Consider the following 13,682-nt stretch of genomic DNA (forward strand, 5'->3'; position numbering starts at 1 on the left):
TCAGTTGAAAATACAACTAGCCTACTTCAGAGTGGCACTTTATCCCATGCATCCAGTGCTATTCTTTTATTTAAATTAATGTTATTTACTTATTTATTATATTATAATGGTCTTTAATTCTTTGTTTAATTAAATCATTTTCTTTATTTCACACACAGAAAAATAAGATATATAGTACAATCAGGTGTTGTGTATAAAATTATATGTACAGTACATGCTTTCAGCCAAAATGTTATATAGGAGAAACAAAATGGCAGTTAGAAAAGAGAATAAAAGAACATGAAGCATTTTGTTAGATTAAAAAATAGATTTACCATACCAACATTGTACTAAAAATAACTGTAAGATTGATAAAAAATAATCATGTGATATTACATAAAGAAAGTAATTTAGTTAAATAAAGAATTAAAGAACATTTTAATATAATATGTAATAAACTAATTTGAATAAAGGAATAGTGCTGGGTGCATGGTGGGATAAGATAGTATGGTATAAAGTGCCATCCTGAAGTAGTTAGCCTTCTTCAGTGAAAAATACCATGTGTTTAAGGCAAAATGTATTTGGATATTGTATTTAATCCTTGGAAGTTGGTGTAGTGAGTATTGTAGCTCTTGAAGGATTTTTCTTAGTAAAAATTTTTTAATTGCATGAATAATTTACATATATCACTATATATATAGTATATTTATACTTGTATGTAAAGAATAATGTGTCACTATACATATATAGTTATTTTTAAACACCAGAACTGCTTAAGAATTTTGTTTAAATCTGAATATGACTGGTTCTCTAAATGTAGTTAAGAGTATTTACTTTTTTATTAATTTATTACAGCTATTAAAGGCTATTGTTTTGTTTTAAATCTTTTTATATAATGTTTCTAATTTTTACATTTGCTAAATTTAAAAATCTGTTGTTGGTACTTTGATCCTTTAAACATTAATAAGTGATTTATTAAGTAATTTTATTTAATAATTAGAATCATGTTATTTTCTTTTGAAAAAATGTATACAATAAAAATTTAATAGGAAGAATTGGAGAATTAAAAAAGTTTGTTTTTATATTGTAAAAATTCTTCTCAAAATATTGTGCAAATATAATAATTTTTTTTAAGTAAAAAAATTAGAATGAAATTTCTTACAATAATTTCAATCAATTGATCTAAAATTGATTGAAAATTATTCTTTTAGTATATTGACATATTATTTGAATCTATTTTTCTTACCAAAATATCTTAAAATACAAACTGTCTTTTAGTGTTAAAGTTGTTTACTTGCAAAGTTTTTAATTACAAACAAATATATTTGATATTTCAAATGTCATCTTCAAGTTGAGTGTAAAAATGAGAACAACCATTTTGCAGTTTCCATAGTAAATCAAAATATGCTCTTTAATGAAGCCAAACTTAGAATAAGGATAAATGTAATTAAAAGCTTTTCAGGTAAACAGGTTTAATGCAGAAAGATAGTTTGGTTTATTTTTAATCTTTCTTATTTTGCATTAATGAGAGACAATTAGTGAATTTAATGATTTTCAGAACCATAAATTTTGATGATTCATTTACTTTTTAAAATAATGTATCTTAAGTAAACTGATCAATGTATTTGTTACAATGAAAAAGTGTATAGTTTTGTTCTAATATTTATTCATTATATAACTTAATATTTAAATAGGTTTTTGCGTGGAAAATTGCCGATGATTTATTACACCATAATGTAGACCTAGAATCATGTTATTTTGCCGCTCAAACCATGAGGACAAAGGTAGATATTTAACATTATATTCAAATTAAATATTTTTGTAGCCATGTAATTAATTTTAAAATAATTCTGTCAGATTCAATATGCGTTTCACGAACTTCCACCGGAATCACATCTGTCTTTGAGGGATTCCTTGTTGGAGCACATCAGTCATGTCTCTCAAGAAACAGCTTCTGTTATTGTCACACAGGTAACATTATTCACATAACTTATTTGCATTAAATTTTTTTTTATAATATAAAAGTATCTTAATTATTTTCCTTTAGTTGTGTTTGGCATTAGCTGATCTTGCACTGCAGATGGCAACATGGAAATCTCCAGTTTCTGATTTAATTGACAGGTGAATTTATATAGATATAATATGATTTTATTAAATTTGATGTTATATTTAAGAAACTATCTGCAAATCATTAAACTTTTTAAAATAATATTATAGATTTGGAAATGCAACCCATCATCTTCCTGTCCTTCTTGAAGTTCTTACTGTTTTACCTGAAGAGGTAATTTTTTTTATATATAATTGCAACTTGTTTTCCTCAGGTACCATATTCACTAATAATAACAAATCAGACAAACAAACATATCCAAATTTAAGAAAACTTCATAAAACCGATTATAAAAATATTTCAAAACATTATTTTTAATGTTTATATGAACTGATTTATAATTTAAAATTTTTAAAGTACTTTAAATGTATCGAAAACTTCTGTTGATGCTATGATGTATTTACATTGTAATTCAACCAAATGTAAATATTTTAAAATAATCAGTGCATTTCATGCATATAAAGTCTCTTGTTGAAATATTTGACTGATTTTTCTATAAGGTTGTTTAATTTTAATGTCATGTTTCTATTTAAAGTAGCAGTTGCAAAGTTATTATTAACATTATAACATTAATGTTCAAATTCTGAAGTAAAGCAACAAAGTAGGAAGAAAAATCAACTTATGGGGAAAAAATAACAAAAATATGATTGTTTACCTGTTTGACCAAGTCTTGACGGAACAGCATTCTTAATTCACAAAGTGTTCTCTTGAAGTCATCACTAACTGATTTTCATACTGAGCTATATTTGTTATGTTTGACAAAGAGTAGTTATCCACAACCCTTAAATGAGATGCAGTCCCTTTCAAAACAGACTCAATGCTGTGACACACTAGGTGATTTCTCACCCTGGAGACATGTTTCTGAGCAACAAAAACCTGTTGACATTTGGCAATGTTTGGACACACGAGACAATTTTCTAGCCATACAATCAACATTTCTTACCTGGAGGTCGTAAATTTTTGTTAAAGCTGCAAAAGCATGTATCTTTGAGTACCTTGTTGTGATATTCTTTAATAGTGTGGATATACTGTAATTGGATCTTATAATTGAATTAATGAAATTAAACGTCATGTCCTATCAACTGTCGACCAGCGACTATCCTCTATTCCTATTTTTGTGGTGTTAACAAGAGCGTACTCGCGTGATAAATCTATGTGCTCATTGGTTACAGCAAGTGACAGGAGACTTTTTGTCTCCCAAAAGTTAAAATGATTTGACTCCTTGATGACTGCTTTCCCATGCATGAGAAACAGGTTTTCTTATTTCTTTGTGGGCTCTTCATTCCAGTCTGCAGTGTCTTTGACAAACTTTGACAACACTTGCAATAACACCTGTCACCTTTCCATTTATGTTTGTTTGCTCTAAGGTTGTAAACCTTCTTCATAATAATCTTTTTAGATCAGTGTCTTTCCTTTGATGATACTCTTAGTCTTTGTGAGCTTTGTTAATCATGTTGCCTTTGTTCCAGGTTATTGAGATTCCTCGTAACAGTTGACTGTGCACACATCCAACAAATCTGGAAATTGTGGTAGTTGAACCTTTACAGATAGTTATTTTTCTGTTAAAATACCAAAAATATGTAAACTAAGTGCTCATTAAACAGTTTGAACTATAAATAATGATGTGGTGTTATGTGATTGATACAGTTATCAACCAGGCTGATGTAACTTCAAAGGAAATACAAATATAGTATTATAAATTAAAAGCACTTTTATTGAAGTATTATCAATTACATGTAGTTATATATTAAAAATTGCCAAAATGCTCCCAGAGTTTGAATTGCCACAATCTATGGAGTTTTGTATAGACAAAGTACAACTTTTTGGCACCATAGTTGCAAAACAGCATAAATAGGCTAAAAATTACCTATATGTTTATAATCAGCTCAAAAAATACTGCAAGAAATAACTTCCTTAGTTTTTGCCAAGATACAGTACAGTACATAGTCTAAAGTCCAATAAGGGTACTGCCCTTGTAATGTCTATTATTATTATTATTTATTAATTTTTTTAAGCCTGTAAATTACCTAATGTGCATTACATAATCCAAAAACAAGGGTTGGTTGGTGCCAGGCCTGGACTTTTAAATGGGCAAAAAAATTTATGAATGAACCTGTTAATGTATAAAAAAGTCCTAAATAATTACTTTATATAAAACGGAAAAAATTTATTTATTATTCTATGTACAATATGTATGAAAAAATTTATTTATTATTCTATGTACTAATTATGTACAATACAAAATATGTTAAAAAATTCAAATATAAAAGAATACTTTATCTAAACAAAAACTTTCCCAACACTTAGAATTATCCTAAACTAAGTTCCCAAAGTTCATTTTATCTCCACAAAAACTGACAAGAAATATGAATCTGACTTATATATAGGAATTTCACAAAATGATCCTACAATTAACTTGCCTAACTGTCATCAAGAAGAAACTTTTAATCTGCCATCCAAATTGAAAGCCTTTTTCCTAAACCTCACTCAATTCTTAGCTTCACCTTGTCTTATTTGCAGCTCATCTCTTCTTAAATTGATGCCTGGGATGATGATGATACATTGATATTTAACTCTAGCAATCTTCTTTTCATGTCATGTCATCACCCACACACAGTCTTTTTGTTTGTTTTGTTTTTCTTTTTAAATTTTCAATGACAATTTGGGGGTGAGAGAGAATTTTAACTTTCCTTTGGAAGTTCCCTGAGAACTCATTTCTGGGTTGATGACACATTCAATTCACTCTTGGCATTCCTTTGAGTAAGCTGAGTTTTGTTCAAGTGAGGTGCGGTGATCTATTCATAATGAAATAAAATGCTTAAAAAAAAACAAGAGCTAAAAATAATCCCCAGATAAAATAAAACAGGTTGGAATTGACTCCTTACACCCTTGTACTTTGTGAACATCTAGGTTGTACCTGCTTTAAAAAATTATCAGGGTACTGCCTGACATGACTCAGCATCACTTCAATTACAACAAACTTGAGCAGAACAACTTTTTAAAACTTTCTTATAATAAAAATAATAATTTACTAAAATTTAAATAAAACAAAAAGTTTGGAGCTATTTGTTAATTACTTTCCAAACTTGCAACTGTAAGAGCATCATTCATTGTATAAGTTGGAGAATTATAGCTTTAACAATATTGACTTATTCTGTTCAATTTTGGCTTAATTTATTTGATTTACCAAATTTATTTTAATTAAAAAGATTTTAATAAAAGAGATGAAAATGTTTGTTTTTAATCATATATTTACTTTAAATAATGTGTAACTCTGTTTGTGTATATTTAAAAAGAAATGTAGAAAATGTTATATAACAGCAATAACGGTGATGATAATGCACATGGTTCCAACTTTGTTCTGATTCATAAAGCCATTTTCACAGAACACTTTAAACCCTCCGGGATCTCACAGGCTTCATAGTGCCTATGTTTTGAATTTTCTTATATTTAAAATTTAATAAAAACTCTGAGGGAAAAATGTTTAATTTACTAACACCTTAATTTAATAAAATTTAATTTACACCTCAGATGGCATGTAGTTGACACTTTTTTCGCTATATGAATACTTTTCAAGAAAAAATGCTGGGATCTGAGAGATTTCATGCAATTGCTAATGTATCTATTTGAGTGCACTGCGATGTCTTAAGGTCATTATGATATTGTGGTCAACATTTGTGTACATTTTAACATTTAAACTATGTAAAAATATAAAAAGAAACATTTTATTTCCCTTTTAATTAATTCTTATGTATTGTAATGTTAATAGTAAAAGCTGCAATATATACAGTTAAATATTTAAATTATTATTTTAGTTTGTAATGTGGAAAAATGTTTGCAAAATATAAATGATTAGCATAAAATATGAACATGTCAAAATTTTAATTAATAATTTTAGAAAATAATACTGTAGTAAAATATATTAATATATTTTACTCTAATTATACTGTGGTAATTAGAGTAAAATAATAATTTACTTAAGACATTATTAAGTAATTTAAAATATATATAATTTGAATATTTTTTAAATTTTAATGCAATTATTCATAATTTAAAACAAGGTACATATATAAATAATGTATTTTATGCTGTTTGTGAATAAAACACACACAAAGCAAGGTGATGAAACAGCTAAAAACTGCAAACATCTCATTTAATTTTATAATTTTATAGCATGCAACACAGATTGGGCAGTATGAGGCAGTAAACATTTGTTATCAGGATATAAACCATTTAAAATATAAAATATTTAATATGAGTTTATTAACAGTATATCATGTATTGTACAATGATATACTGTTAATAAATTTAATGCATAAAATTTGCATAATTTTTAATTTAATATCATTATTAATTTAAAGGTTTGACATCACATGCTTGCTTGCTAAAATTTGTTAGTCTTAAGTCCTTCAAAATTTTTACGTATGTTTATATGAAATATTTTAAAGTAAAGATTCAACAAGAGAGTTGAACATTTTCTATAATATTTTGAGCAATATGTATTTTTAAAGTAAAATAAGTGGTTTTTGTTTAATGGAGGGTTGATTAATTATAAAATTTAAATAAAATTTTACAACAGTAATTGTTTCAGTAAAGAAAATCTTTCTAGAAAGATAACAAAACAAAAATTTTACAGGTGGAAGCAATTAGAAGACAGATAGTCACTCCTATTTTACAGGTTAGAAATCTCTCCTTTTTGTTTATTTTTTAGGGGGCAGGGCATGGATCTAATTTTTTTTCATTACATCCATAAAATATTTTTCCTGATTTTCAAATTAGATACTTAGCTTCATTCTAGTAAGAAATTAAAGTTAGAAGATATAATTTAACACTTTGGATAGCTATTTGAAATTCAATATGGTTAATTTTTTAATAATTTAGATAAAATTACAATTTTAAAAATTGTTTTTATATTACCTAACTAAAATGGTTTTACATGGTTAGAAAGGAGACAAATGATAGAATTAGAGGTAAAATGTAAATTTTTAATACAATGACCACATTTATACAACTTTGGATTTAAAAAAAAAAATTGTATGTAATTGACCTCATACTACTGCTGGATGCAACAGAAATTGCACAACTCCCGGAGGGTTAAAATTGTTACTGGCTTGTGCAAATCACTAAAATATCATAAAAATATATTTCTAATTATTTTTAATTTATCAAATTAATAGGAACTAATATTATTTTCTTTATATTTTTAAAAATAAATCAACATTTTCAAAAGCAATATCAAAAAGTTTTATATATACATTAAAGATAATATGCATAAAGCTACTTTTGAAATTTTCATGCATATGAGATTTTCTTAATAAAAATAAGAATTGATTGTTTAAGTAAACTACTTTAAATGAAATAATATAATTTCAGGTGAACAGCAGGTCTTTAAGATTGGGAGCCAATAGAAGAAGTGAAGTCATTGAATCTTTCAATCATGTATCTCCCAAAGTTTTACAGTTACTGGTATGTACTTTAATTAGTTTGTATTTTATTTTCAGAAACAATGTTCAATAATAATAAATTTTAAAACTAGAGTAAGAAAGTAGTAACCATAAATGATTTTTTATGAGAGATTTTTTATTTCAGCTGAACGAGATATTAAAAACATTTCATTACAAAAATAAATAAATATAAAATATCTTAGAGTTAACCAGTAGTTTAACTTAATCTGAATAAAAATATGACTTAAATTCAAAAGTTTACATTTTTCAGTTTTACATGGAAAAACAATATATGCTATGGACAAAGTGATTAATTGGGCATTATGAATAATGACCAAAAAGGACATGCAGTATGATAAATATTGATTAATGTATCAAATTGACCGGTCATTATGAATATTGCTATCACCTAGTCGGGCAAAGAGATGTTAATACGTTGAGGAGTGATCATCCAACATACACTAGCCAATCGGCACTCTGAGTTGCTTGTGCGTATTGTGTTTAGTACCAAATTTTAAATTTGATTAAAACACTCCACTTATTTCATTTAGAAATATTTTTGTGAATTATTTCAAAGTACTATTAACTGATATTCTTCTGGTAACTTGGAAGTAACTTTCATTTTTTACTCTCACTTTTTGTATCATACACTGATTTTGTAAAAATTTGATTTTTCTCACCTTTTTCTGGTATTAACTCATTTAATCGTTTGTTGAACGATTATTCATATCACTTAATAATTCTTCCATTTTTGTCAAAGAAAAAAAAATTAACTACTGGTCACATAAATTTAAAATTTGCTACTAAATGCAATAAACATGCACAACTAAGATGTAAGTTCTGATTGTCTAGCATATGTCGGATGATCACTCCTCAACGTATTATCACTTTGCCCGATTTTGTTGGTCATTATTCATAATGCCCATATTAATCACTTTGTCCATAACATATACATATTAATTGAAAGAGGATTTTGGTTTGTCCATATTAGTTTGAGTAAATAGCTGAGGCTAAAAATTCGGTTAAGATAGCAAATTAAAGCTCTTACCCTGTAGATGATGATACTGAAGAGAGATTTGAGAAAAGTGCAATGGTTCAGGCATAATAGAGTGGCAATGGTACAATGTTAAGTCCACAGGATAAGTGTATCAGGTTATTGTAAAACCCCTTGTAATCTATACAGCTCTTCTTGCAACCCATACTTTGGGAACTGCTGATATGGAATATAAAGGAACAAGTAAATTATTGTAAACTAAAGAGAAAAATTATTACACAACTTAGAGGTAAACAGAATAACTAAAACTCTCACACCTGAACAAAAGCATAAAGGAATTGCTAACATAGAATAAATTATGTGTGAATTAGTTTGCTATTTAGAAATGACTGCTCCCTATCAAATAACTTTATTTCAAATAAAAAGTGCAAATAAGTGTTGTTTTTAATATTATTAAACAACAAATATAATTAAAAGCATAGTAATTAAACAACTGCACAAATAATATCAAGACAATTCTGATTCCCATGTGATTCTCCTACCTGAAACAAATTTGAACTACTGGGAATAAGAATGAACCATTCTCATCACTAAAGCCTAACCTGAGAGCCCCCTACAAAATTGTTTTTATCTGGTACATTGAAAGAAGTAATTTTTAGTTTTAAGAGTTAACTTTAAATGTTTATAACAACATATGTAGTAGCAGTAGCACAAAGGGGATGAAGACCCAGGACTACTCATAGGTATTGCCTGGGTGTGAAAGGGAGATAGGAAAGATGAGAAGAGTTGAGGAAGGCGGGAGGTGAAGAAAAAGTAAGATAGGATAGATGGTGAAGTAGGAAGGCTCATCAGTGCCTGTATCGCATTTATTAACCAAACAAAAGATAATATACAAAATATATACAATGAATACATAAGTTACAAGTTGAAAAAAAAAGATGACAAGGAAAAAACTAAGTAAGGCGTAATGGGTGCATTAATACAGTAATAAACAGACAAAAGGTCCAATAACAGTAGGACGAACTAGTTAAAGGTAGGGTCCAGTGCGCCGGTAGCGCGGATGAATTTTTCTAGGGCTGCAAAAATATCCGGATCTTCCACGAGAGCTTGTGGTGGACAGGGCCAATTGAAGCCTTTTTTTAGCGTTACTCTTTCCAGATTAATCCGGTGATTGTCATGTTTGGTGCAGTCAAAGATCAAGTGAGTGGCATTCTGTAAGGAGATGTCATCACAGTCACAATAGGGATGTTCCCTAAGTCCAAATCGATGTAGGTATTGCCGGAAATTTCCATGATCTGTCAGGAGCTGTGTGTTATGGAAGTTGGCGCAGAAGTTCTTGTTTTGAAGTCTGGACGAGATGTTTGGAAAGTATTGGTAGGTCGCTCTTCCGGAGTCTCCGTCTTCCCACTCGCGTTGCCACAACTGGATGGCGGTACTGTGAATTGTGGTTTTAATAGCGATGTCTGAGGCTTCCCAGTAGGTGGGGGTGGCAGAGGAGGCAGCAGCTTGCTTTGCGAGGGAGTCCGCCAAAGAGTTCTCTTCCACCCGTATGGCCCCTGATCCACGAGAAGGCCACGCTGTTTTGTGAGCAGAGAATTTCTTCCCAAATAAGAAGAGAGAGAGAGCCAAGATTGTTGACTATTCTCCTGATAGCGACTTGGCTATCAGAACAGATCCTAATATGTCGATTCCTGATCTTAGAGTTGTTAACATATTTAAGAGCTTGCAGAATGGCGAACTGTTCGGCTTGAGTAATTGTGCAGATACTGGCAAGACGATAGCTTGCCTGGTAAGAGAAATTGCTATTGTTGCATTCCTTAACCGCAAATGCTGATCCCACCTTGCTGTGGCTTTTAGATCCGTCGGTGAATATCTGTATATAATAGTTGGGATTGTCATGAAAGTCTAAGATAGAAATATCACCCGCGATACTGGGATGGGGTTCTGAGACCTCGGGCTTACCATTTAGGTTAGATGTAAGGTGGGAAAGAAGGGGCTCGTTCAAGTTGGGAAAAAGCCCAATCTCCATAAATTTGTAAAGTTCACTGTCTTGTCCGTCGATTGTCCCTCCGTTGAGCAGGTGCCACCGCCACATCTCCTCCTTCGCCCTAATGTGGAGGGGAAGGACACCAGAAAGAACTTGGAGAGCAGCCGTCGGGGCAGTCCTATAAGCTCTGCACAACCTGAGAAGGGAGAGTCTTTGAGCTTTGTTTAATTTCTTTTTGGTGCGAACATTGTCGACCGCCTCTGCCCAGAAGGGGGCGCCATAGAGAATAATGGTTTCAATACATGCTTTGTAGATTATTTTGATGAACTTCTCGTTCATCCCCCAACTCCTATGGCTTATACATTGGAGTGCGTTAGAAATTTTGATGGCACGATTAGTGACATTGGTGATATGTGATGCCCACCTCATATTTTGATCAAAAGTTAACCCAAGATATTTGAGACTTGTAGTATTTTTAATCCTTTGATGATTCATGAATATCCTCAAGGGCTTTTTAAGTTGTCTCCCCTTAGATAAGACCATGGCTTCACATTTGTTGAAATTCACTTGAAGATTGTTATTTACACACCATTCGTGAATTTTGTCTAAAATTTCGTTAGCGTCTTGTTGTAGTATTTCGTTATTGTAGTTTGACAACATCACAAGGGTATCATCCGCATACCCTTGGATGATACCAGAACTGGGGTTGGTGTTATCCTCGTTGAGTTGAAGCAGTCCGTCATAGGCAATGTTCCAAAGACCTGGTCCCGAACGGGATCCCTGAGGGCAACCCCTGGACAAGAGACGGATGATTCTTTCACCATAGTTGTATATACCTGCGGTCCTGTTTTCCAAATAGTTGAGCAGTATTTTGTAAAGGTTCTGAGGGCATTTAAAGGATTTAAGTTGGCCCATTAGGGCAGGCCACCACAGAGTATTAAATGCATTTTTAAAATCTATTGAAATGAGTAGTGTGTGCTCTCCTTTTTTCCATGAGTTATTAATATATTTGGTAACCCTATTCATGGCATGGTAAGTAGATTTGCTCTTTACAAAGCCATATTGTTGTTTATTTAGGAGGTTATTAGTATTGAGAAAATGATTAATCCTTTTGATAATGAGGCCGTCCAAAACCTTCCCTGGAACGGAAAGGAGGCTGATGGGTCTAAGTTGGTCAGCCTTCTTAATGTTTTCGTTGACCCTTTTAGGGATAAATTTGATGTCTGCATGCTTCCAACTATTTGGGAAGACCCCTTGCTGTAGGCACTTATTATAGATGTATACTAGGGCTGTAGGGACGGCATTGAATGCATGTTTGAGCATTAGAGGCGTAATACCATCAAGTCCAGGAGACTTTTTGTTTGTTAAAGATTTGACTGCCCTGTACACCTCGTTATATGAAAAGGGAACATCGTCATCTGTTTCAGGGAGGACATTCATGTTATTTCTGATGTCTTTTTGTCTGGGAGTGTCATTAGAGGCATCATCCAATGGAAAATGGACGTCCATAAGGTGTTCCATAGTTTCTTTATAAGTTGTAGTATGATTCCCATTGTCTTTGCAAAGGTTAATTCGGATACTAGTGTTCTTTCTTGGCTTACATACTATGTAATAAGGATCCGACCAAACAGAAAGATTGCCCATTTTAGTACAGAAGGCCCTCCAGGCCTGTGTCCGAGCCTTATTAATTTGCGTTTTGTAGTTGTTCAGAGATTGCCTATATTTATTCCTGGTGTCTTCTCTGTTAATGGGGTTCCGGGACCTTTGTAGGCACTTAAGGTTAGCCCTCACCTGCTGCCTTAACACCTCCAGGTCCTTGTTCCACCAAGGTGCCCCCTTCTTTCTGCTAGCAGTACTAGTGGTTGTCTTGTGGTAAGCTTGGAGAATGGAGTTAGAATAGGTGTCCACTAATTTATTGATGTCCACTTTATAAGGGTTAGCCTTCAACCAGATGTCCCTGAACACATCTTGGAACTGATGCCAATCTGTGTGGTATTTGGCCTCAGTATTACTGTTGCTAGTCTGGATATTCTGGAGATTCCACCGGATATACCGGTGATCACTGGCAGTAATGGTGTCAGAAGTTTCACAGAAGGTGATTAAATGGTGGAAAAAAGAATTGGTGAGACAAACGTCTACCCAACTTTTGCCTCTATCAGTGAAATAAGTTGGAAGGTTACTGGTGTTCCTAGAAGTAAGAGAGTTTTTGGCCATAAATTCTTCTACAAGGTGTCCTCTGGAGTCACCAAACGGACTGTGCCAAATTGTAGATTTGGCGTTTAAATCACCCCCAATAAGCCATGGGTGATGACCAATATAGTTGTTTATATTGTCAAGATCATTGATAAGGTTCTCGAGCTGATCATTAGGAGAGCAGTAGGCAGAGGAGAGGTACAAGACGCCATTATCGAAAGTTAGCAGGATGATAGTAACCCTCTCAGTACTGCAAGTAGGGCAAAATTGAGTGTTAAGATTCTTGTTACGTACCAAAATACCGGTTGTAATACGGGTTGTATAGTCTTTTGGAGGATACTTCCTCCATTTCCCGAACCGGACAATACTGTTGTTCACCAGGTACGGTTCTTGGATTAACAGTATATCGGAATTCCAATCTTCCGCAGTTTTCAGCAATAAAGAAGAAGCAGCTTTGCATCTCTGCAGATTTATCTGAGTTTTGTTGACGTTATTCGTAAGGCGACTATTAGCAGTGTTGGAGGAGACAACAACATTGTTCATCATTCTTTTCACTGTCATAAACCATTAGTTTAGTTCATCTTCAAAATGCATTTTATTTTTTCGAATTCTCTCATATAATCAATAATTTTACTATAAAGTAAGCCAGTGGTTTCCAAACATTTTTGATTCTCGGCACCCTTGCTAAATCCAGATTTTTCCAAGGTGCCCTATGTCAAATTCTAAAGAGTACAATTTGCAAAATAGTGAAATAGCCAATATTTATTAAATTAAGTAAAATTATAAAAATTTTATAACATTTTTGGTGCCACTGTGAGGAAGCCATGACATACACTTTGGGAACTGCTGAAGTAAGCTATTTATCCTTAACATATTATTGTATATGTTAATTTAAAGAATGTTTGAGACTGTAAGACTTAGTTTGAGTAAAGATATGGGAATAGAAATGCAGTTCAGTTATTAAATTAAAGCTCTTAT

The 13,682-nt window shown here is 31.6% G+C and overlaps 1 protein-coding gene across 2 annotated transcripts in view; it reads left to right on the forward strand.

Annotated features, from left to right (window-relative positions):
• Positions 1 to 13,682, forward strand: part of Tnpo-SR (transportin 3) — a 65,469-nt gene that overhangs the window by 23,871 nt on the left and 27,916 nt on the right. Inside the window, exons 2-7 of one of the 2 annotated variants that reach the window (XM_067266925.1) lie at positions 1,674 to 1,763; positions 1,837 to 1,950; positions 2,027 to 2,100; positions 2,197 to 2,260; positions 6,723 to 6,764; positions 7,460 to 7,552. In XM_067266925.1, the coding sequence (XP_067123026.1) occupies positions 1,674 to 1,763; positions 1,837 to 1,950; positions 2,027 to 2,100; positions 2,197 to 2,260; positions 6,723 to 6,764; positions 7,460 to 7,552 (477 nt within the window). The remainder of the gene's footprint in view (positions 1 to 1,673; positions 1,764 to 1,836; positions 1,951 to 2,026; positions 2,101 to 2,196; positions 2,261 to 6,722; positions 6,765 to 7,459; positions 7,553 to 13,682) is intronic. The other variant, XM_067266926.1, reaches the window with a different exon arrangement.

This window comes from Centruroides vittatus, unplaced genomic scaffold (genome assembly GCF_030686945.1).
Source record: "Centruroides vittatus isolate TY-2023 unplaced genomic scaffold, ASM3068694v2 contig_290, whole genome shotgun sequence".
In the NCBI taxonomy this organism is placed as follows: domain Eukaryota; kingdom Metazoa; phylum Arthropoda; class Arachnida; order Scorpiones; family Buthidae; genus Centruroides; species Centruroides vittatus.